The sequence below is a fragment of the Poromitra crassiceps genome (assembly GCF_964638095.1).
Source record: "Poromitra crassiceps genome assembly, chromosome: 5".
Classification (NCBI taxonomy): Eukaryota; Metazoa; Chordata; class Actinopteri; order Beryciformes; family Melamphaidae; genus Poromitra; species Poromitra crassiceps.
The window spans coordinates 35,644,497-35,668,623 of NC_139642.1; the positions used below are offsets into that span (position 1 = coordinate 35,644,497).

At 43.9% G+C, this 24,127-nt stretch overlaps 1 protein-coding gene across 1 annotated transcript; it reads left to right on the forward strand.

Annotated features, from left to right (window-relative positions):
- Positions 1-722: 722 nt before the first annotated feature.
- On the forward strand, positions 723-20,390 carry LOC310776442 (uncharacterized protein; the record flags this gene model as incomplete). The annotated part of the gene is made up of 12 exons (XM_083636633.1): positions 723-918; positions 4,980-5,084; positions 5,537-5,632; positions 8,941-9,084; positions 11,941-12,108; positions 13,089-13,310; positions 14,389-14,589; positions 16,227-16,448; positions 17,772-17,972; positions 19,063-19,137; positions 19,751-19,876; positions 20,101-20,390. 12 exons carry the CDS (start codon positions 723-725, stop codon positions 20,388-20,390), a joined length of 2,046 nt encoding a protein of 681 aa, XP_083492759.1.
- Between the last annotated feature and the right edge of the window lie 3,737 nt (positions 20,391-24,127).

Sequence of the window (24,127 nt, forward strand, 5' to 3'; positions counted from 1 at the left end):
CTAGAACTCTGACTGTAGTGGATGGTCAACATCAAGAAGGATGGCATAGAGGCTCTCTGCAGGGCTTGTCTCTTGAGACCAGCCTGACTGACACCTATAACATTGCTGTAGTGCTTCACAAATTAAGCTAAGAGTGTTTTTACTTTTCACACATTTCTGAACCAGCAAATCATAGAAAAACACAATACTTGAAGGTAGTTACTGAATAAACAATTAGTAAAACATGGTCATTTCCTCAAGCAAAACAAGCGTTGGTGCTCCTTCTTACAGTATTTGTGTCAAAGCACAGTTTGCTGTCAATGACAGTTCCCAGATGTCTTGACACTCCACCACCTGGACCTTGATGGTGGTGATATGGGAGCCAGGGGTTTTCGTCTAAAATGTATTTATTTTTTATTTTGGCAGTTGCGGTCCCGTCCCTAAGTAAATGAACAGGTTGTGTCAATAAGAGACTGGTACACAGAACAGTTAGATGTAAAACAAAATAAGACAATAAGACAATATAAAATAAATAAGAGACATCCTTCAGCTTCAGAAGCTGCTTAATGGGAAACTTGACTTCAGTTTGGACTTTCCAGCAGTGGGACAGGAGGACAGATGCTTGTGTTCTCAGGGTGCAGAGCCAGGAGGGAGAGGGGGCAGAGCCAGGAGGGAGGGAGCAGCAGCAGCAGCGGGTATTTAACAAGCTGCAGCCGAGCCTCCAGAGACTTACGGAGCTGAGGATGAGGGTTGCTGTGTCTCTGCTGCTGCTGCTGTGTTGTGGGTTCTGGCCAGGGGCTCAGGCCGGGCCTCTGGCCGGGGGGAAGGTCACCGCCAAACCCACCACCGAGCCTGACGTCTGGTTGGAGCTGAAGGTGATGAGGGAAAACTTGCACCTGATGGGAGCTAAGGTGGAAAGGATGGAGAAGCAGAATGCAGGTACTTGGGGGAGGCAGCGGAGGTTTGGCATTTTTGTCCCATAACCCAACACCGCTCCACACACATTTTGGCTAATGCATTATTTTACAACCAAACCTGCTTTAGGACAACAAAGCAGTAACTGGTCTGTCATCATTTTGCATTTCTATTCTTGTTTTACACTAAAATTAGTATTTAAATATAAAAGTAGATCCCCAGTCTCCCAAACAGGAACTATCTCTCCTAATTGTATCTCTACGCTGTGTTCTCTTTGTATCAATGAAAATGCTGTTAGGTGAAATTCTGTTCCGAAGGGTCAGACCAACGGTCAGCTGAAGTCACAGCAGCAGGATTATGAATTTTTACTTTGTTTTCTGAGATCTGAGGATTATCCTCATTTCTCTATCTTTTTCTATTTGGTTCTCATGAGGACAGAAGGAGAGAGAAAGTACCATCTGGGTAGGCAAATTCTAGTCATGATTTTTTATTTATTATACAGCCATAGATTATATTTGGATATAATACAACTTGCTGACTTGCAGCTTATTAGTGGTTATCCCCTCTTAAAGTAGCCTATAGACTGCTGTAAAACTGGAAAAACTGGCAGTGTCATTTTCAAAGCGGTCCCTTGACCTCTCACCTCAAGATATCTGAATAAGAGTGGGTTCTATATGGGTACCTATAGTCTGCCCCTTACAGACATGCCCACTTTATGCTAATCCCATGCACTTTTTTGGCAAAACCATGTAATGCAATTTTTTTTGCATGCAGTATTATAAATGTGTTATTTGCACCTATATTATTTTTGAATATTTCTGCAAACAATCTGGGAATTGGATAAAATGGTATGGCTGGAAAGCTGAGACTTTTGTGGCTTTAATCAACCTGATGTGAAAAAAAATGTTAACTTGTAAAATGACTTGTTGCGACCTAAGATAATCACAGCATCATTAAACACAACCACAAACTAGAGACAAGGCATTCAGGGGATGTACTGTATGGCTTCCTAGGTACGGTATATTGACAATAAGGGGGTTTCTGAGCAATTTCCAGAACAGAAGTGCTCGCCTCCCAATCACCGAGAAATGCTTCTTACAGAAATCTCCAAATGTCAAAACCTTCTGGTACAAAATCGCAGCATGCATTTTCCTATGGTGTTCCTCAAGGTCTTTGGCTCTTGGTGTCTTAATGTGGTTTAATGGAGAGATTTTTGACCATTATGATCAATTCTCGTGTGGTCAAAAATGGTCAAATCTTGCACCAAATCTGTGTAACAAATGGTATCAACCCAACAATTGCTGCAACACCTTAATTGAACATCATAAGTTAAGTCACACAAAAAAGAGAATTATATCACATTCTAAGCCATTACAGTAATAAACGTTCAACATTTGAATAGACACCTAACCAAAACAGTGGGGGCAGTGGTGGCCCAATGGTTAGAGAAGCGAGCTTGTGACCGGAAGGTCGTCGGTTCAATCCCCGGGACCGGCAGGATAAATCTGGGTGGGGAAAGTGAAAAGGCAGCGCTTGCCCCTTCCTCATTACCACCACTGAGGTGCCCTTGAGCAAGGCCCTTAACCCCCAACCGCTCCAGTGGAGCTGCTCAGTGGCCAGCAGATCAGACTGTGGTTGTACTGGGCAGCTTCCAGGTATGAATGTGTGTGTGAATGTGAACAGGGCGCTCCTGAAAAAGAGAGCATTGCTCTCAGTGAGACTCCCCCTGTATAAATAAAAGGTAAAAAAAACAAAAAAAAACACAATGTTTATTAGAGATTCATGACTAGAAAAACTTGACACAGTGCTGCATCTTAAATTCTATGTGGCATACAGTATAGAGTTGACCTGTTATCTCACCCTAAAGATCCCATATCCCCCTTCAAAAAGTAAAAAAAATATTGTGTCTGGTAGGGAAGGATGGAGTAGAAGAGATGAAATGATCATTCTGATTTTCTGGCCTTTGGTAGCAATAATGCTTGCTTTATTCCTATACTGTACAATTAAGTTGTCTTTCACTTGCAATGCTAAATTTTATGGAACTTGCAGTGCCACTGCCAAATAATTATTTTCTGGACTCAATGGGCCCTATTCTCCCACAGGCCATCGGCGCTATTACGGGCCTTAACCGCAAAAAAACGTGCCTTGCGCCTGTTTCGGGAAAATAGCAATAGGCTTTAGGCTGCCAAATGCGCTTTAGGCCGAATGGGCGTGGCGGAGTCCCTGAATGCGCCAAAGTGGGCGTGTCGGCGCTAAATACCGGCGTACTACTATCTTCCAGCCATCTTCCGACCTGGCCTACTTTTAGCGCTTTGCGCTTTTGAAAAGCAGGCCTAAAGCAGGATTCTGTGCACCGGGGACAGGAAAGTGAATGGAGAATACAATATATAGAAAAAAATACTTTAGAATACAATAGAATATAAGATTGCAACCCTTCTCAGGCTTTGGGTGAAGCTGTAATGCAGTTTCATAAATTTAGTTTAGGCTATCATAATAATCCCCATTTATGTGTAATATAGCTCTACGTTTTATTACCCCCCCCCCCCCGAAATTAGCTAGGCTACTAATATTACTAATATTCCTAATTAATATGTATTATTATTTCATTCAGATAATTGACATTATAGGCATGTATATCGTTTAATGTGAGAGAAAGGGAGAGAGAAAGAAAGAGAGAAAGAAACTGGAGAAACTTTTGTGTAGCGCTTCTTCAAACCCCACTCTTCATTACAGCTATTCATTACAGAATTGTCTGTTGTATTTATATTTTCTGTGTGCAAAGCATAGTAGTTAGAATTATTTCCAAATGTTTCCCGCGTCTGTGGCAGTGGAGCTATCCGAGGTGCTGAACAAGCCGCAGCGCGTAGACGGCCACCTGGGGCGGCTCACTCAGGCGGTCCAGGACTGGGCGCGGGGCGTCGGCGGGGTAATTCCCCTCCCCAAACAGTGCGCAATGGTACATTTGAACCTGAATGGATAGATTAATAAACAACTTAAGTAAAGAGTTGTTTTGTAGCTATTCAAAATGGATGGTGGACAGATATATCACCTGATTCGCCAGCACCATCTTCTCCTCAGCTGTGAATTTGGTGGCTCTGTTCTGCTCTGCCATATTGATCACACTGGCCAGCTGCTGCCAATCTGGCTTTTAAAGTCACTCTGATTGATTACTGAAGATTTTATTGAGAATGAACATATTTGTCAGAGCCTGTGGGCAGGGGGTGGGGGGGACGCATATATAGGCCAAATAAAATACTATTACTCAATAATAAAATCCAGTAAATTAAATAGAATAAAGTTATCAGATCCAGTAAAAGTGATAGGTGTCATTCAGAGGATGTTGCATCGTGCAGTGGGGGAGGAGAGATAAAACGATATCATTCTGGCCAAACTTTCATCTAATCTCATGACATCCAGCCATAGGCAATATTTTTTTCTATCAGATGCATTTAGAACATTATTTTCACTTTGGTCTTGCTATAGTGTAGCGTATTTACATGCTTGCAGTATTTTAACTGCAGTTAGATTGGTTTGAGAAGCATAATAATATGGAATAATAGCCTATATATGGAGATAGACAGACCGGATGAAGGGAGGGGGGGGCGGCGGAGCCCTTGGCTTTGTCTGGTTTTACCGGATTTGTCCAGGAATTGGAGCTTAAAAGGCAAGCGTGTGTCTCTTCCCTGCAATTCTCCAATGAGCGGACAATGCATAATTTTACGCTTAAAAGGCGTGGTTATAATGGTTGAGGCTGAGTTTAGCGCCGATACCAAGATATCAAGTGCGCCTTTCCACGCCCACTGCTTTGCGCTGCGGCTGGCGCTCGGCCTAGAAACTGCGCCGCTGCAACGATAGAGCCCAATGTTTTCTGACCATAGAGTGTTTGTTAAGCTTGTTGTGTTCAGTGTTGGACCACAGAGTGTTTGTTTAAAGCTTGTTGTTGTGTTCAGTGTTGGACCACAGAGTGTTTGTTTAAAGCTTGTTGTTGTGTTCAGTGTTGGACCACAGAGTGTTTGTCTAAAGCTTGTTGTTGTGTTCAGTGTTGGACCACAGAGTGTTTGTCTAAAGCGTGTTGTTGTGTTCAGTGTTGGACCACAGAGTGACGGAGGCAGAGGAGAAGGCAGCATGTCTCGGAGCCAAGCTGCAGCTGCAGAAGGAGAAGATGGAGGATCGGGAGAGGGAGAACACAGGTGGGCCACCCGGGGAACCGCATATCACATAGTCGAGCGAGGCACCGCGAGGCAGACCTCTTGTCCTCTTCTCCCGTGGACTTAAATACTGAGCTTTTTTTTGTAATTCATCATGAGATGAATTACATGAGATGACAGAGATCATCTATACAATAATTAGTGGCCGGGCCAGCGAAGCGGCAGGGCCACTTATTGTATTTGCCTGTATTATTATTATTATTTATCTACTATAATTGGAGGGCTGGCCGACGAAGTCACAATTTGAAAGTGACATCCTGACTGATGATGTCATACCCACTAATGATGTCATAGACATTGTGACATCATCAGTCCTCCAGAGTCTCAACCCTAGAAATTGAGCGTGGAGTTGACTTGTGTCCACTTTAAATTGAGCATGTTTTCAAAAAACAAATCCATAAAAGCTTTAGTGTGATTTGTCTCTGTGCGTCCAGCTCAAGTGGAGGAGCAGAGGAAGGAGGCATCAGCTCTCAGAGTGGAGCTGCAGCTGCAGAAGAAGAAGGTGGAGGATCTGGAGCGCAAGAATGCAGGTGGGACGCTCCTCCAGGCTCCAGACTTTTTCCAGACCTTATTTCCTTGATTTGAATTGAAGATTTTGGTTTTCAATATATCATCATCATCAACTCTTTATTGACAGACACATAAGGTCCAATATGAAGACACACAAGCAAAAAAAACAAAAAAACACTACATTTAAAACACAAAAAATAAAACAATCAGAACACTAAAGTAAGGCACTATACCAGTGTTTCCAAATGCACGATTGGTATTTCACACTACTGAAACTGGGTTGAGTCAGCAGCATGATAATCAAATTATGAGATACATTCAAACGACAAATAAACTTAAACGTCAGATTTCTCAGAAGAGCATGAAAAGTGCACACTCCTACTTCACAAAACAATTGACTGGCACTCGACCATCTGGGTTTTCTAAGTAGAACCCTCATACAATCATTATAAGCAACCTGCAGCTTTTTAATGCTTGTCTGCTTATATTTTACCCACAATGGGGCAGTATACAGAGGAGTGCAGTAAGCTCTGAACAAGTTTATCTTGACATCATTAGAACAAAATTAGAACTTCTTCCTCAACATGTTGGCTTGAGCATACAGCATACGCCTCTGCCTGTATAGATCATCATCATCACTCAGTTGGTCAGTAATGATGTGACCCAAATACTTTGTTCTATCACACACTGTCAGAACCTGACCTGACAGATAGAATGAAGGAAAAGAAAGGTCCTTGTCCTCTCTTGTTCTACAGATCATGATGACACTCTTTTTAGCATTATATTTCACATCACATTTTACACCATAATCAGAACATATATTCAGCAGCTGTTGAAACCCAGCACTGCTAGGAGACAGGATGGCCAAATCATCTGCATACATAAAATGATTTATCAGAGTGTTACCAAGCACACAGCCCGTTCTACAGTTGCTGAGCTGTACAGAGAGGTCATTCATGTAGAGATTGAAGAGGGCCGGGGAGAGAATCCCCCCCTGTCGGACCCCATTCCCAACCTTAAAAGGTGCAGAGACTTTATCGCCCCATCGAATCTGCATGCTCAGGTTAGTATACCAGTATGACAAAATTCTAATAATATTACCAGGCACGCCCTTCTCTTTCAACTTTGAAAACAGTTTCTGATGGTTGACTATCAAATGCTTTTGACGCATCAATAAATCCAACTAAAACTGATTCATTCTTACCTTTATACATACCAATCACTTCTTTCAATGCATAGATACAAAGGTCAGTACCATGCTTAGCTTTAAAACCAAACTGATTGTCAGTAGTGATAAGAAAAGAGCTTAAACGATCTAATAAAATTCTCTCTAAAACCTTAGAAATTATGCTAGCAAGTGCAATATAGTTTACATAGCTTGCCATCTTGTCTCTACTGTCACATCATGGATAATGAAGATTATTCTTCAGTGACAGTGACAAAAAAGAAAGAGATGAAAAATGTTTAAAGAAAAGAAAATATGTAGCTGCATGTACATCATGACATAACAATATTTTTCCATAATTGTGTGGTTTCCAAAGGTTAAGACCTGCAAAATACCCAATTCTTTTTTCAGACATCTTCAGACATTTCCAGACCTTCAGCTTGTCTTAAAGGTGCCATGTGTAATATTTGGCCACATGATCCAAACTTGGGGACAGCATTTCACCTCCTACCCTCCACATAGGAAAAGAGTGCACTACACTGCACTTTTCTTTGAGCTAGATTGAGAATTCAAACTAGAAACCATCTTGCGATGGGATCACTCACACCAGTTGAGATGCCTGTGACTTAGAACGAATGTGGGCCAGGGTGTAAAGTGGGGACGCCCCGCCCCGTATTGCTGGGACCACATCCATCTTCGAACTCACCCTTCATTTTAATGTCAACTACATACCTGTAAAGTTGCCTGACTGCATCTTGCATGGACGGACGGACGGACGGACGGACGGACAGACAGACAGACAGACAGACAGAGAGACACAGACACACAGGCAGACAGACAAAGACAGAGACAGACAGAGACAGACAGAGACACAAACAGACAGACAGAGACACAAACAGACAGACAGACAGACAGACAGACAGACAGAGAGACAGAGAGACAGACAGACAGACAGACAGACAGACACACAGGCAGACAGACAAAGACAGGGACAGACAGAGACAGACAGAGACGCAAACAGACAGACAGACAGAGACACAGACAGACAGACAGACAGACAGACAGACACAGACACACAGGCAGACAGACAAAGACAGAGACACAAACAGACAGACAGACAGACAGACAGACACAGACACACAGGCAGACAGACAGACAGAGAGACAGACAGACAGACAGACAGACACACAGGCAGATAGACAGACAGACACACAGACACAGAGACAGACAGACATAAACAACTGGCAAAGTACTCAACCACTTCTAGTTCCTGCTGGTGTCTCCAGGACCACATCTTGTCATGATGACACACACACACACACACACACACACACACACACACACACACACACACACACACACACACACACACACACACACACACACACACACACACACACACACACACAAGGTGAAAGCAATACCAGCCACACGTAATTAACCTGACATGTTTGAAAGCTGACAGGCTTTATTAATTACGTTACAATGTTAGCAATGTAACCGAGCGTCCTGGGTAGTCTGTTAGAGTAGCGATTAAATCAAATGTTAATGCTACATGTGTATGTGGATGGAGAAGGCCATTAGCAGCATGTTCTGGAACATATAGTAACATAAAAACACAGATTTGGATGGTCTAACCTAGCTTGTCAGTGGATTATTGTCAAGTAGGGTAGATTTGATAGTTTTGGTAGTTTATTCTGTGCCAGAAATGTCGTCTCAGGACTCGGGAGTCATGCAGCCAGCTCTCCCCTGCTCTACTTCTTCCTGGACTGAGGGCAGACTCAACGCTACAATGAATTGAGGTAGAAGCGGTATTACAGGAAAGTACGGCCCGGGGCTAATAAGTCAATCAGTAGATACCTCTGAAGAAGTCTTCTTTGACATGATGTCAAAAAAACGTTGTTTCTCAAGATCCTATAGACGGTTTTCATGGAATGTCAGTCCTCCACTAATCCCCCCCCCCCCCTCTTTTCTGTCCATAGCAAACACTGCAACAGGAAGTGAGCTGGGGTTCAATTTTGAATGTTTTTTGTTGTCAAGATAAAACTGTCTATTGGTCATTTGAGTTCATTTTGGAACATTTTAAACTTTAATTCTGGCAAAATCTTAAATGGCAAAACAAATCCATAAAAGCTTTGGTGTGATTTGTCTCTGTGCTTCCAGCTATGTCGTCGTGTCTCAGTAACACTGAGAGGAAGGTGGAGGAGCTGAGGAAGCAGACAGCAGCTCTCAAAGCGGCGCTCCACGCCCCCAACACCAGCCTGCAGTTGCAGAAGAAGGTGGAGGATCTGGAGAAGAAGAACGCAGGTGGGATACCAGATGCCAGGGAGGTGTAGGGGGAGGTGGAAAGTACAAGTACTCAAGTATTTTTTTTGAGCATTTGTACTTTTTAAGTATTTTTATAATGCTATACTTTTACTCTTACTTGAGTAATTTTAATAATAGATATTCTACTTTAAATGCACACTGAGTAAATTAGTAAATTTAGATTTTTGTTTCGCACACCGCACTATGAAAACATCACAGTAGCATTGGGAGTGCTTGCTAACAGGTCCAGAATCACTTCTGCATTTAGGGCGCGCAACCTGGTGGCTTGTGTTGTGCCAATTGAATTAGACAGGTGTAGACGATCTAATTGTAATTATCCCCATCGTTAGCCTGGTAAACCAGCCGGTCACGTGAACTCACATTTAATTTCGTTCTTCGTTTCCGTCTGGCCTGAAGCTTTCATCCAGTCTTTGCAGTGGGCGGAAGTTGGGCAGGTGTAGTTGCCTTGACAGACAACTCCTTCAGCCAATCAGCGTTGGATCCAGTCAAACCCAAATCCACTCAGGAGTATGGCAAAAACATATTTTCCACCCAGAAATGTCGCTGTTGCATACTCCTGTACTTGTTTAATTGTTGTTATTGAGTCTATTTCTGCAATAACTGCACTTTATGGCTGTTTAGACGAACGTTGACATTACTCCTCGAGGCGAGGAGGCGACCATTACTGTTTTGCTAGTGACGTTCCTGATTGGCCAGTTGCGATGTCAACTACGAGGCGGGTCACTGATTGGCTCGTCCGCTTTGCAGTTTCTGCAGAAGCCCTCCCAGAGCTTGAGGCCAGACGGTCTGGTAGAACGAAATGAAATGTGAGTTCACGAGACCGGCTGGTTTACCAGGCTACCCCATCGTCACATGAGTTCAGAAATCTCAGTTTCACATGACACATGCTGATAGACTGCACCTTCCACTGACAAGTGGTGTTATTTTTTATTATTCTATTTGAATGTAATTTCATCGTTTCCCCCCCGCTGTTTGCCTTATTTGCCTTATTTACTGTTTGCCTTATATAGTATTCAGGTTTTTTCCTCGCTCAAAATGAGGCGGAGGTGGTTCTAGAGCCCGACCGATATGGGACCGATACTGATTTTAGTAGGGAGAAAATTCACCGCTTACCAATATATATATATATTTTTTGTTGGAATGAAAATAGACGTTTTCTATATTGATTGTAAACTGATTTGACTATGCAAAGGTAAGGTACTCAGAAGGCTGCCTTCTTAAACTTTATTAATTTAACATGTCGATACATCGGTGTAATGCCATAATTACAAATGACAGAAATCCAGCAAGTGCAATGCTTGCTCAAAAATTGTGTTTGAAGACACATGTCACAGTTTTCTCAAGAGCTGGATGTGGCACAAAATTTGATGGAGGTGGCCACCTCTGAATTCTCTATGCAGGAAAAACCCTGGTATTACTGTTGTGACTATGTACCTAGTGTACTTGCACTATGTCTTGTGGAGCCCCCTAGAATAAGAATTTCACACGAGTGTAGTTGTACAATGGAGTGACAATATCTTGAATCGGTCATGGGCCAACTTAGAAGTGATTAACTTTCGGGTGTCCGGGTAGTGTAGTGGTAGATTCCCTGCCTACCAACACGAGGGTCGCAGGTTCGTATCCACGTGTTACCTCTGGCTTGGTCCAGCGCCCATACAGGCACAATTGGCTGTGCCTGAGGGTGGGAAGCCGGATTGGGGGTATGTGTCCTGGTTGCTGCACTAGTGCCTCCTCTGGTCGGTCAGGGAGCCTGGTCGGGGTGGAAGGGATCTGGTGGGAATAGTGTGATCCTCCCACGTGCTACATCCACCGGTGAAGCTCCCCCTGTCAGGTGAAAAGAAGTGGCTGGCGCATGTGTCGGAGGAAGCATGGTGCTAGTCTCTGCTCTCCCCAGATCGGCAGAGGGTGGAGCAGTGACCGGGGCAGCCAATAGGGCAGCATAGGGATAAATTGGCCAAGTATAATTAGGCAGAAAACGGGGGGAAATCAGGAAAAATGTTATTAACTTTCCATGCCCACTGGCCAAAAAGGGCGTGGCAATGACCATGACCAATCACAACAAGGCGCTTAACTTCCACACCACAACATTTTTGTAGAAAGGCTGGTCATGGGCCAAGGACGAACAGATTAACTTTTCACGCCCAATCACAAAAAGGCATTTAACTTCCACGTGGATTCACCCAGAGCAATTTAGAGAGAGAGTGGCATCAGCGAAGGACCAAAATGCGTGACTCATTACTAATGCCAATGAACAGCCAGGAAGGGGTCTCGCGCTACTTTTAAATGCTAAAATAAAGCTCATAATGTACAATTTGATTTAAAAAAAAATACTTTCAAAGTACAACACAAACTGTCCATTTTGCTGCAACTCGATAGTGCTGCTTAATCCAGGACCTTACTTCCTGGAACTCTTGAGAATAAAAAACTGGCTACACCCACTGGCCAAAAGGAGCCATGGCAATGGGGGTGTCTAATTACAGAAAGGCACCTAACCAACTGATTTGCACGACACTTGGCAGAAAGGTTGGTCATGGGCCAACTTAGAAGTTATTAACTTTCCACACCCACTGGCCAAACGGGGGTGTGGTAATGGACGTGTTCAATCACAAAAAGGCATTTAAATTCCACATGGATTCACGTAACACCACAGAACTTTGTAGAAAGGCTGGTCATGGGCCAAGGACGAACTGATCAACTTTCAACGCCCACTGGTCAAAAGGAGGTGTAGCAATGGGGGTAACATGCCATGGTGGAGGATAGTTTGATGATGTCTTTAGCCACACTGGAAGACACCAACAACAAGACAATTGGTGTAATTTGTCTCTGTCATTCCAGCTCAAGACTCTGCAGTGTCGTCCCTCAGAGACACAGTGACCAACACAAAAACGGAGGTGGAGCAGCAGAAGGAGGAGGCAGCAGCTCTCAGAGCGCAGCTGAGCACCTCTAACACAGAGCTGCAGCTGCAGAAGAAGAAGGTGGAGGATCTGGAGAGTAAGAACGCAGGTGGGACGCCGAGAGAACTGAACATCCCAGCTAGTACTTACTTACACATTGTTTCCGCTGTCCGGAATTGCCTGTCTTTTACCGGTAAAATCAGTTAAAATCCAGCAAATTAAAATCTATCCGGTCAAAGTCCGGTGAAAACAATTCCCTGTCAGCACAATTGAAATAGGATAAAATTAAATTTCCACACTTTCTCCTCCTATTAAATAAACAAATATTTTTCTGATAATATGTAGGTTAGAGCCTATGTGATGAATGAAACAACATTTAAAATTAGAAAGCACGCGCTCAGATTGAATGCTGTGCACCCCAGTCAATGAGTGCACCTCGGTCACCAGGCTCTCCACAGGTCGGGTGGATACTGCGCCAACCAGACATGACCAAACAATCAAACCTTGAAAAGTATTTTCTGAAACCAAGCCGGTCTGTTGACAATGATGATGATACAGTTAGCAGACTGCAGACTGCAACCAGTCCAACTCACTTCCAGAATGGACAATAAGTCTCTGATGATACTTAGGAATAAGGAAAATGGTGTTGTGGTCAGACTCACCGAGAGGAGCTCCAGCCACAGCGTGATGCCTCTGGGATGGGAGAGTAACATTGGTCCAGCCTTTTACCCATCCTGCTGCCAATGTAGATCTGAGGTTGTATCTAGGTAGAGCCCTCTTTAGGGAGACATGATTGAAATCTCAGAGCACGACTACATTTGGGTTGAAATTCTCCACCTCAACGATGTGATCGCGGCCGCCTTATTATAGTAGTGAGATATTTTTCCATAATTGTGCGATCTCCAAACATTAAGACCTGGGGAAAACAATACATCTCCAGACATTCCCAGACCTTTGTAGGAACTCTGTACAGGAAATGTTGACTTGACTTGTTAACGTGCTGACTGTCCACTTTAATTTGAGGAAGACACCAAGAACAAAAAACAACCAAATTCAAAACTTTGGTGTGATTTGTCTCTGTGCCTCCAGATCAAGACTCTGCAGTGTCGTCCCTCGGAGACACAGTGACCAACACCAAGAAGGAGGTGGAGCAGCAGAAGAAGGAGGCAGCAGCTCTCAGAGCGGAGCTGAGCACCTCTAAGGATGAGCTGACCACCTCCAATGCCAAGCTGAGCTCCTCCATCACCGAGCTGCAGCAGCAGAAGAAGAACGTGGAGAAGAAGGTGGAGGATCTGGAAAAGAAGAACACAGGTGGGACGCCCCAGCGACCTACACATCACAGCTAGTACTTACTTACACAGTGTTTCCATTATCCGGTAGTTGCCAGAAAATAATTCCCTCTCAGCACAATTTGAATTGTATTAAAATTGTCAAAAATTAAATTTCCACACATCTCCTATTAAATAAAGAAATATTTGTATGATGTGTAGGTCATAGATAAATGAAACAGCCGTTACATTTAAATTTAGGAAGCATGCACTCGAATTGAACGCTGTGCGCCCGAGTCAATGAGTGCACTTCGGTCACCAGGCTCTCCACAGGGGGAGTGGCTACAGCGCCTACCTACCGACAAGCAGCAGAGAGAGAGCTGAGACATGACCAAACAATCAAACATTAAAAAGTATTTTCTGAAACCAAGCCGGTTTGTTGACAATGATGACGATAGCATTAATAAAAGCAGAATGCAGCTGGTTGACATGCGGTGGAGGTCCGATTCGCTTTCAGAACGGACAATAGGTCTCTGATGATACTTGGGAAGATACTTAGGAATAAGGAAAATGGTGTCGTGGTCAGACTCACTGAGAGGAGCTTGAGCCACTGCGTCTGGGATGGGAGAGTAACATTGGTCCAGCGTTTTATCCATCTTGCTGGCAATGTGGACCTGAGGTTTTTTATCTAGGTAGAGCCCTCTTTATGAAGACATGATTGAAATCTCAGAGCAGGACTGCGTCCGGGTTGAAATTCTCCACCTCAATGATGTGATCGGCCAGTTGCTGCGTTGCTCAACTGCAGCAACTGAACAACTGTGCGCCGCGGAACCGGCCGCCTTATTATAGTAGTGAGATATTTTTCCATAATTGTGCGATCTCCAAACATTAAGACCCGGGGAAACAATACATCTCCAAACATTAAGACCTGGGGAAAACAATACATCTCCAGACATTTCCAGACCTTTGTAGGAACTCTGTACAGGAAATGTTGACTTGACTTGTTAAAGTGCTGACTGTCCACTTTAATTTGAGGATATTTTCAGCCACACTGGAAGACACCAAGAACAACAAAACAACAACATTCAAAGCTTTGGTGTGATTTGTCTCTGTGCCTCCAGATCAAGACTCTGCAGTGTCGTCCCTCGGAGACACACTGACCAACACCACAAAGGAGGTGGAGCAGCAGAAGAAGGAGGCAGCAGCTCTCAGAGCGGAGCTGAGCACCTCTAAGGATGAGCTGACCGCCTCCATCACCGAGCTGCAGCAGCAGAAGAAGAAGGTGGAGAAGAAGGTGGAGGACCTGGAGAAGAAGAACACAGGTGGGACACCCCAGCGACCCGCACATCACAGCTAGTACTTACTTACACAATGTTTCCATTATCTGGTAGTTGCCAGAAAATAATTCTCCCTCAGCACAATTTGAATTGTATTAAAATAGTCTAAAATAAAATGTCCAAACATCTCCTATTAAATAAATAAATATTTGTATAATGTGTAGGTCATAGATAAATTAACCGTTACATTTAAAATTAGGAAGCATGCACTCGAATTGAACGCTGTGCGCCCGAGCCAATGAGTGCACTTCGGTCACCAGGCTCTCCACAGGGGGAGTGGCTACAGAGCCTACCTACCGACAAGCAGCAGAGAGAGAGAGATGAGACATGACCAAACAATCAAACATTAAAAAGTATTTTCTGAAACCAAGACAGTTTGTTGACAATGATGATGATAGCATTAATAAAAGCAGACTGCAGCTGGTTGACATGCGGCGGACGTCCGATTCGCTTTCAGAACGGACAATAGGTCTCTGATGATACTCGGGAAGATACTTAGGAATAAATAAAATGGTGTCGTGGTCAGACTCACCGAGAGGAACTCGAGCCACTACGTCTGGGATGGGAGAGTAACATCGGTCCAGCGTTTTGTGGACCTGAGGTTTCTTATCTAGGTAGAGCCCTCTTCATGAAGACATGATTAAAATCTCCGAGCATCACTGCGTCTGGGTTGAAATTCTCCACCTCAATGATGTGATCGGCCAGTTGCTGCGTTGCTCAACTGCAGCAACTGAACAACTGTGCGCCGCGGAACCGGCCGCCTTATTATAGTAGTGAGATATTTTTCCATAATTGTGCGATCTCCAAACATTAAGACCTGGGGAAAACAATACATCTCCAAACATTAAGACCTGGGGAAAACAATACATCTCCAGACATTAAGACCTGGGGAAAACAATACATCTCCAAACATTAAGACCTGGGGAAAACAATACATCTCCAAACATTAAGACCTGGGGAAAACAATACATCTCCAAACATTAAGACCTGGGGAAAACAATACATCTCCAAACATTAAGACCTGGGGAAAACAATACATCTCCAGACATTAAGACCTGGGGAAAACAATACATCTCCAGACATTAAGACCTGGGGAAAACAATACATCTCCAAACATTAAGACCTGGGGAAAACAATACATCTCCAAACATTAAGACCTGGGGAAAACAATACATCTCCAAACATTAAGACCTGGGGAAAACAATACATCTCCAAACATTAAGACCTGGGGAAAACAATACATCTCCAGACATTAAGACCTGGGGAAAACAATACATCTCCAGACATTAAGACCTGGGGAAAACAATACATCTCCAAACATTAAGACCTGGGGAAAACAATACATCTCCAGACATTAAGACCTGGGGAAAACAATACATCTCCAAACATTAAGACCTGGGGAAAACAATACATCTCCAGACATTAAGACCTGGGGAAAACAATACATCTCCAGACATTCTCAGACCTTTGTAGGAACTCTGAACAGGAAATGTTGACTTGACTTGTTAATGTGCTGACTGTCCACTTTAATTTGAGGATATTTTCAGCCACACTGGAAGACACCAAGAACAACAAAACAACAACATTCAAAGCTTTGGTGTGATTTGTCTCTGTGCCGTCAGATCAAGACTCTGCAGTGTCGTCCCTCAGAGACACACTGACCAACACCAAGAAGGAGGTGGAGCAGCAGAAGAAGGAGGCAGCAGCTCTCAAAGTGGAGCTGAGCACCTCTAAGGATGAGCTGACCGCCTCCATCACTGAGCTGAGCTCCTCCATCACCGAGCTGCAGCAGCAGAAGAAGAAGGTGGAGAAGAAGGTGGAGGACCTGGTGAAGAAGAACACAGGTGGGACACCCCAGCGACCCGCACATCACAGCTAGTACTTACTTACACAATGTTTCCATTATCTGGTAGTTGCCAGAAAATAATTCTCCCTCAGCACAATTTGAATTGTATTAAAATAGGCTAAAATTAAATTTCCACACATCTCCTATTAAATAAAGAAATATTTGTATGATGTGTAGGTCATAGATAAATGAAACAACCGTTACATTTAAAATTAGGAAGCATGCACACGGATTGAATGCCGTGCGCCCGAGTCAATGAGTGCACTTCGGTCACCAGGCTCTCCACAGGGGGAGTGGCTACAGCGCCTACCTACCGACAAGCAGCAGAGAGAGAGAGATGAGACATGACGGACATGACCAAACAATCAAACATTAAAAAGTATTTTCTGAAACCAAGACAGTTTGTTGACAATGATGATGATAGCACAGGGCCGGTTCCAGAACAAGATGACTAGGGGTGCATCCCAGATAGGAAGGGGCGCAGATGCCCGGCCAAAGGCCGGCCGCCCAAAAAATTTGACATGTTATTTTACTAAAAATAATGCATTTGACCATCATTTCAAGTAGAATGATACCACCCAAGCAAGAATATTTCAAGTGTTTCAAGTGCTTTACTGAAATATTTGGACCATATAATGATAATACAATTATCTCAACCTTAAAACGTTACATATAGGTGCCAAAAAGCCATAAAATCACATCAAAGAACAAAGAAAAACTATAATTCAAGTTTAAACAGTAAGTGTGCAGCTGTAGCATTTTTTTTTTTTTTTTTTTTTTTTTTAACTTTTCAACTGAGCATGCAGACAATTAAAATAAGGGTGCAATGCATGCTTTTGCACCCCCGTAGAACCGGGCCTTAATAAAAGCAGACTGCAGCTGGTTGACACACGGCGGAGGTCCGATTTGCTTTCAGAACGGACAATAGGTCTCTGATGATACTCGGGAAGATACTTAGGAATAAGGAAAATGGTGTCGTGGTCAGACTCAACGAGAGGAGCTCGAGCCACTGCGTCTGGGATGGGAGAGTAACATCGGTCCAGCGTTTTGTGGACCTGAGGTTTCTTATGTAAGTAGAGCCCTCTTTATGAAGACATGATTCAAATCTCAGAGCACGACTACATTTGGGTTGAAATTCTCCACTTCAATGATGTGATCGCGGCCGCCTTATTATAGTAGCGATCTCCAATGTTGACTTGACTTGTTAAAGTGCTGACTGTCCACTTTAATTTGAGGATATTTTCAGCCACACTGGAAGACACCAAGAACAACAAAACAACAACATTCAAAGCTTTGGTGTGATTTGTCTCTGTGCCTCCAGATCAAGACTCTGCAGTGTCGTCCCTCGGAGACACACTGACCAACACCACAAAGGAGGTGGAGCAGCAGAAGAAGGAGGCAGCAGCTCTCAGAGCGGAGCTGAGCACCTCTAAGGATGAGCTGACCGCCTCCATCACCGAGCTGCAGCAGCAGAAGAAGAAGGTGGAGAAGAAGGTGGAGGATCTGGAGAAGAAGAACACAGGTGGGACGCCCCAGGGGACTGCACATTACAGCTAGTAGTACTTACTTACACCTAGTACTGTGTGGAGTACCGGTACTGTACCACTACTGAAAAACTATTGCAGTATCTGGCTGGAGAAAACTTAACTGCTCCTGACAAGCCCTTAGCGGCTTGCATGGCTGCAGATGCCTTGGGTGTGTGAGTGTGATGGGTGAATGTGAGTGAATGGGTGAATGGGAGTGTGAATGGGTGAACGTGAGTGTGAATGTGTGAATGTGAGTGTGTATGGGTGAATGTGAGTGGGTGAGTGTGAGTGGGTGAATGTGAGTGTGAATGGGTGAATGTGAGTGCCAATGGGTGAATGTGAGTGGGCGGATGTGAGTGTGAATGGGTGAATGTGAGTGTGAATGGGTGAATGTGAGTGGGTGAATGTGAGTGTGAATGGGTGAATGTGAGTGTGAATGGGTGAATGTGAGTGGGTGAACGTGAGTCTGAATGGGTGAATGTGAGTGTGAATGGGTGAATGTGAGTCTGAATGGGTGAATGTGAGTGGGTGAATGTGAGGGTGAATGGGTGAATGTGAGTGTGAATGGGTGAATGTGAGTCTGAATGGGTGAATGTGAGGTATTGATGGAGAAGTGCTTTGCTCAGTCGATAGACTATATATAAAATGTGCTCTATAAATACAGTCCATTAAGCCCGCCTGGACAAACAGCAGCAATGTGACCGATGTCGGGGGAAACTAGAGTGTTTTTGATTCATGGAGATATCTCTTCTTGTTGTTGTAACGTTGTGCATGTAACATTTTAATTATAATTTTGAAAATCAATTAACTGTTTGTCATTTATCATCATTAAGTGGGTTCTGTCTGTCTGTTTGTTTGTTTCTCTGCTATTGTCCCACTTTTGTCCCACATTGGATGATGTCATCAGTGATGGTCACTCGAGCAATTGTGATATCACTGATGATGTCACAATGTCTATGACATGCGAAGTTGAGCCATTACCTGTATAACAATATTTTTTCCATAATTGCTTGCCACACTTGAAGACACCAACAACAAAAAATAAATCCATAAAAGCTTTGGTGTGATTTGTCTCTGTGCTTCCAGCTCAAGACTCTGCAGTGTCGTCCCTCGGAGACACAGTGACCAACAACAAGAAGGAGGTGGACAAGCTGCAGACAGGTAAAGAAAAGCGTTTTTGTTGCTTGTTTGAAAATATATGAGACTTCATGCAGAGGGATCTTCCAAATCTCACAAAGACATTTGGCAGAGATATGATAGATAGATAGATAGATAAATAGATAGATAGATAGATAGATAGATAGATAGATAGATAGATAGATAGATAGATAGAGAGCGAGAGAGAGAGAGAGAGTATCTCTCTCTGTGACTATCTCACTGTGAGAGTGACTATCTTTATTTAAATGTGTGCTTTGATTTTTTTTTTCAAGTCTTAGTAGTTTTAACGATTATAAGCTGCTTAGAACTAGTGTAGGAAGTTAAACAGGGCATAATTCCCTAATGTTTTCTCTGTGAAGTTTCTCACCAAAAACTAGCTACATTTGACTTGAAGATTACATTTGAACACATCATGATAACGTTATAATATACCTTCTCAAATTCATCTGTCAGTACACATGATTCTGTCCACAAAAAAAACAATACGATCTCAAAGACAAATAATTGCGTGGTTTTGTGCCCCCCCCCCCACCCACCCACCCACACACACACACACACACACACACACACACACACACACACACACACACACACACACACACACAAACACACACAGACAGGAAGGTGGCATTCTCCACTGCTCTGACTGATAAACAGAGAGTGGGACCCTTCAATGGAGACAGAATCCTGGACTACAAGAAAGTCTTCACCAACACTGGAAACGCCTACAGCCCCACTACAGGTAGTGAACGCCCCCCACCCCCCCCCCCTTCCACACACACACACACACACACACACACACACACACACACACACACACACACACACACACACACACACACACACACACACACACACACACACACACACACATCTATGTTGTTGAATCTGTTCACCAGCATTGCTTCGTACTGGAATGGAAGTTTAGTTCATGGAGACTTTTATTTTGGGTTATGTCTGCTGCAGGTGTCTTCACAGCACCAGTGGGAGGAGTCTACTACTTCAGATTCACCGCCTTTGGCTGGAAAACCACAACCTATACGGGAGTGCAGCTCTACAGGAACGACAAACGTCTCATGTGGAACTCAGAGATGCCCACCGACGACGACGACGACCGCACCTACTTCTCCAACGCTCTGGTCCTGGAGCTGCAGGCGGGCGACAGGGTCTACATGATGCTCCCCTCAGGGTACACGGCCTGGGACGATGGAAGCAACCACTGCACCTTCAGTGGCTTCCTGCTCTTCACTTCGTAATTTTTGGCTTCGAAAATTCATCTAAGCTCACCCTTAGAGAGAGAGAGAGAGAGAGAGAGAGAGAGAGAGAGAGAGAGAGAGAGAGAGAGAGAGAGAGAGAGAGAGAATGGCCTGAAACCCGACACCTTGCTAATCTCACAAGCATAGTTTGGCAGACGGCACACAGAGGAGACGGACAGCAAGGGAGCGCTGTCACTGGGGGCAAAGAACGGACTTGCCATAGGTGGGTGCGGATTGCGCGCGTGTACAAAGGTTATATAGAGCTTATGACGTCATAAGCTCCTGCGTTTTAGCACCTCGCGCACTGCTGTCTTCAATGAGGAAGTACTTTTTAGAATCTTGTAGAAAAGTGGCGATTTTAAGGCTTTGGGTTGAAAGTAATGTATAATAATTTCGGAGGCACAAAATTACTAACATAAGACCCTAAATAACATAGTTAGAACGTTTTTGTGGATTTTGGTTTCCAGGGACTTTAACACCCTCCCAGGCCTTGGGGCCAGACAGTCTCGCAGAACCAAATGAAATGTGAGTTCACCTGATGGGCTGGTTTACCAGGCTACTTATCCTCTACCTGTAGCCCTTATCCTCCCTGTATAGGCCTTATCCTCCACCTGTAGCCCTTATCCACCACCTGTAGCCCTTATCCTCCACCTGTAGCCCTTATCCACCACCTGTAGCCCTTATCCACCACCTGTAGCCCTTATCCACCACCTGTAGCCCTTATCCTCCCTGTATAGCCCTTATCCTCCACCTGTAGCCCTTATCCTCCACCTGTAGCCCTTATCCACCACCTGTAGCCCTTATCCTCCCTGTATAGCCCTTATCCTCCACCTGTAGCCCTTATCCACCACCTGTAGCCCTTATCCTCCACCTGTAGCCCTTATCATCCACCTGTAGCCCTTATCTTCTACCTATAGCCCTTATCATCCACCTGTAGCCCTTATCTTCCACATGTAGCCCTTGTCCTCCACCTGTAGCCCTTATCTTCCACATGTAGCCCTTATCATCCACCTGTAACCCTTATCTTCCACATGTAGCCCTTATCATCCACCTGTAGCCCTTATCTTCCACCTGTAGCCCTTATCTTCCACCTGTAGCCCTTATCCACCACCTGTAGCCCTTATCTTTCACTTGTAGCCCTTATCTTCCACCTGTAGCCCTTATCATTCACCTGTAGCCCTTATCTTCTACCTATAGCCCTTATCATCCACCTGTAGCCCTTATCTTCCACATGTAGCCCTTGTCCTCCACCTGTAGCCCTTATCCTCCACCTGTAGCCCTTATCCACCACCTGTAGCCCTTATCCTCCACATGTAGCCCTTATCCTCCACCTGTAGCCCTTATCTTCCACCTGTAGCCCTTATCTTCTACCTGTAGCCCTTATCCTCCACATGTAGCCCTTATCATCCACCTGTAGCCCTTATCTTCTACCTGTACCCCATAACCTCCACATGTAGCCCTTATCATCCACCTGTAGCCCTTATCTTCCACCTGTAGCCCTTATCTTCCACCTGTAGCCCTTATCATCCACCTGTAGCCCTTATCCTCCACCTGTAGCCCTTATCTTCCACCTGTAGCCCTTATCTTCCACCTGTAGCCCTTATCATCCACCTGTAGCCCTTATCTTCCACCTGTAGCCCTTATCCTCCACATGTAGCCCTTATCCTCCACTCCACCTGTAGCCCTTATCTTCTACCTGTAGCCCTTATCCTCCACTCGCTATAATATGCTTCTTTCCCTATCACTCTCTTCTCTTCCATTAACTTACATTTCTATATTGGAAACAATCAAAAATATCGTTCCCTAAATTCTTGTGGAGGTAGGGTTTGATTTTGACATTTTAATGCCAAAATTGTATTTGAAGGACACAATATTCCGCATTTTACTGCAGACAAGGTGCAGGTTAAAAAAAAAAGTGAATTGACATTTTGGGCTCATGATTACAGTGAAAACACTCCAAAAAGACAAAGATCCCCCCCCCACAGGCCCCCAGGGTATAAATATGGAGGAAAAGGTGGCATTTTATAAATGGGCGTGTGACATAACAACAGGAGTGACATCACAAGAGGAGAATGTTCTGCTGGGGCTGACACAGGGATGCAAAGTCATGGAGAGTGAAAAAAGGTGACAGATACCAGGGCAGTCGTATAAGCCACCGACTTGTCTTATTGCTTATAGATGCCTATTCCTTATTGCCTTATTGCTGTCTTATTGCTTATTGATGCCTATTCTTATTGCCTATTACTTATTGCTTGTTGCCTATTTGTACTATGTCGTAAATGGAGTCCACTGCACAAGAATTTCACACGTGGTACTTGTACCATGGAGTGACAATAAAAATCTTGAATCTTGAATCTTGAACATAAAACCACTCAGAAATCCTCATATTTTGGGCTGAAAAATGTGACTGTCACCTAAAGGTGACTATTTTGCACGGCCTGTGACATCACAAAAGGTAGTTCCATGAAATGGACCAGTGCCCCCTGCTGGTTACAAAAACTAGTCTAAACGCAGCTATGTGTGATTGAAAAAAAGTTTTTTTCCCCCCAAATCCCATTGCTATATACCCCTTCCACATATTAATGCAATGTGGTCTCCAACCTGCACCATGCCCTTTAAAGGAAAATGATATCCAGAATATGTAACAATAAAATGTAATACATCACATTAAATCACTGTGCTTAAAGTAGGCCTTAGTCTGTTGCAAAGAAATACATGTATGTAGAAACTGTGGTAAGAATTCATATCCATGCAATAAAGCAGCATTAAAAGTGACAAATAGTTGTTTTTATTTATGTCCTACTCTGAGTAAAGTACTATCTTAATAAAATAATCCTATCACATATAGCCTATAGGCTATAGGCATATTTTATTCCTACTGTCAGACAGCACTACACTAATCTCGCTTGCCAGACTCTCTCCCACAACGGGGGAGAGTCATCAAATCCATATGAGGTAGCAGCCGGTCAGTCAGAGCGAGTCAGAGCCAATGGCAGAGCTTGCAGGGAGCGGAAAGGGATTTTCTTCCGCTGCCAACCGAAATGGACGGCACCAATGGCAGAGCTTATACCGGCAGCCTGTTTCCATGCAGCCAGACCCACCACTATGGAACTTTCACACGTCACTACATACTGTACATACAGTGACTAGCCAATCACAAAATATGACGGTATCTGTGACATTACAAAATTCTCCAGGTACACGACATCATGAAAGAAAAGTGTTGAGAGACACTTTCTTCTGTCGCTAAAGATGTGTGTCGAGCTACAGTTTCAAAAGTGTAATCCTCCACCTGTAGCCCTTATCCTCCACTCACTAGGCTATAGGCCTAATGCTTCTTTACTGCTCATTCTCCTCTTTTCATTAACTTGTATTTCTATACTGGAAACAATTAAAAATGTCCTTCCATCCATAAATTCTCAGGGAGGTATGTTTTGGTTTTGATATTTTAATGGCAAACTTTCATATCCATGCAATAAAGCAGTGACAAAGACTTGTTTTTATTGATGTTCTACTCTGAGTAAAGTGCCATCTTAAAAGCTTGGTGGGTGGGAAAGCCAGCAATTTGGATGCATAACCATATCACATATAATCATAGACATAGTCAAAATCAGATTTACAGTGTATTGGTGTTTTAACGTTTGGGACTGTGGAGGGAGAGTCTAGCGAGACACAAGTCACGAAAGGGACTATCTCCATGGTGTGTGTGTGTGTGTGTGTTTGTGTGTGTGTGTGTG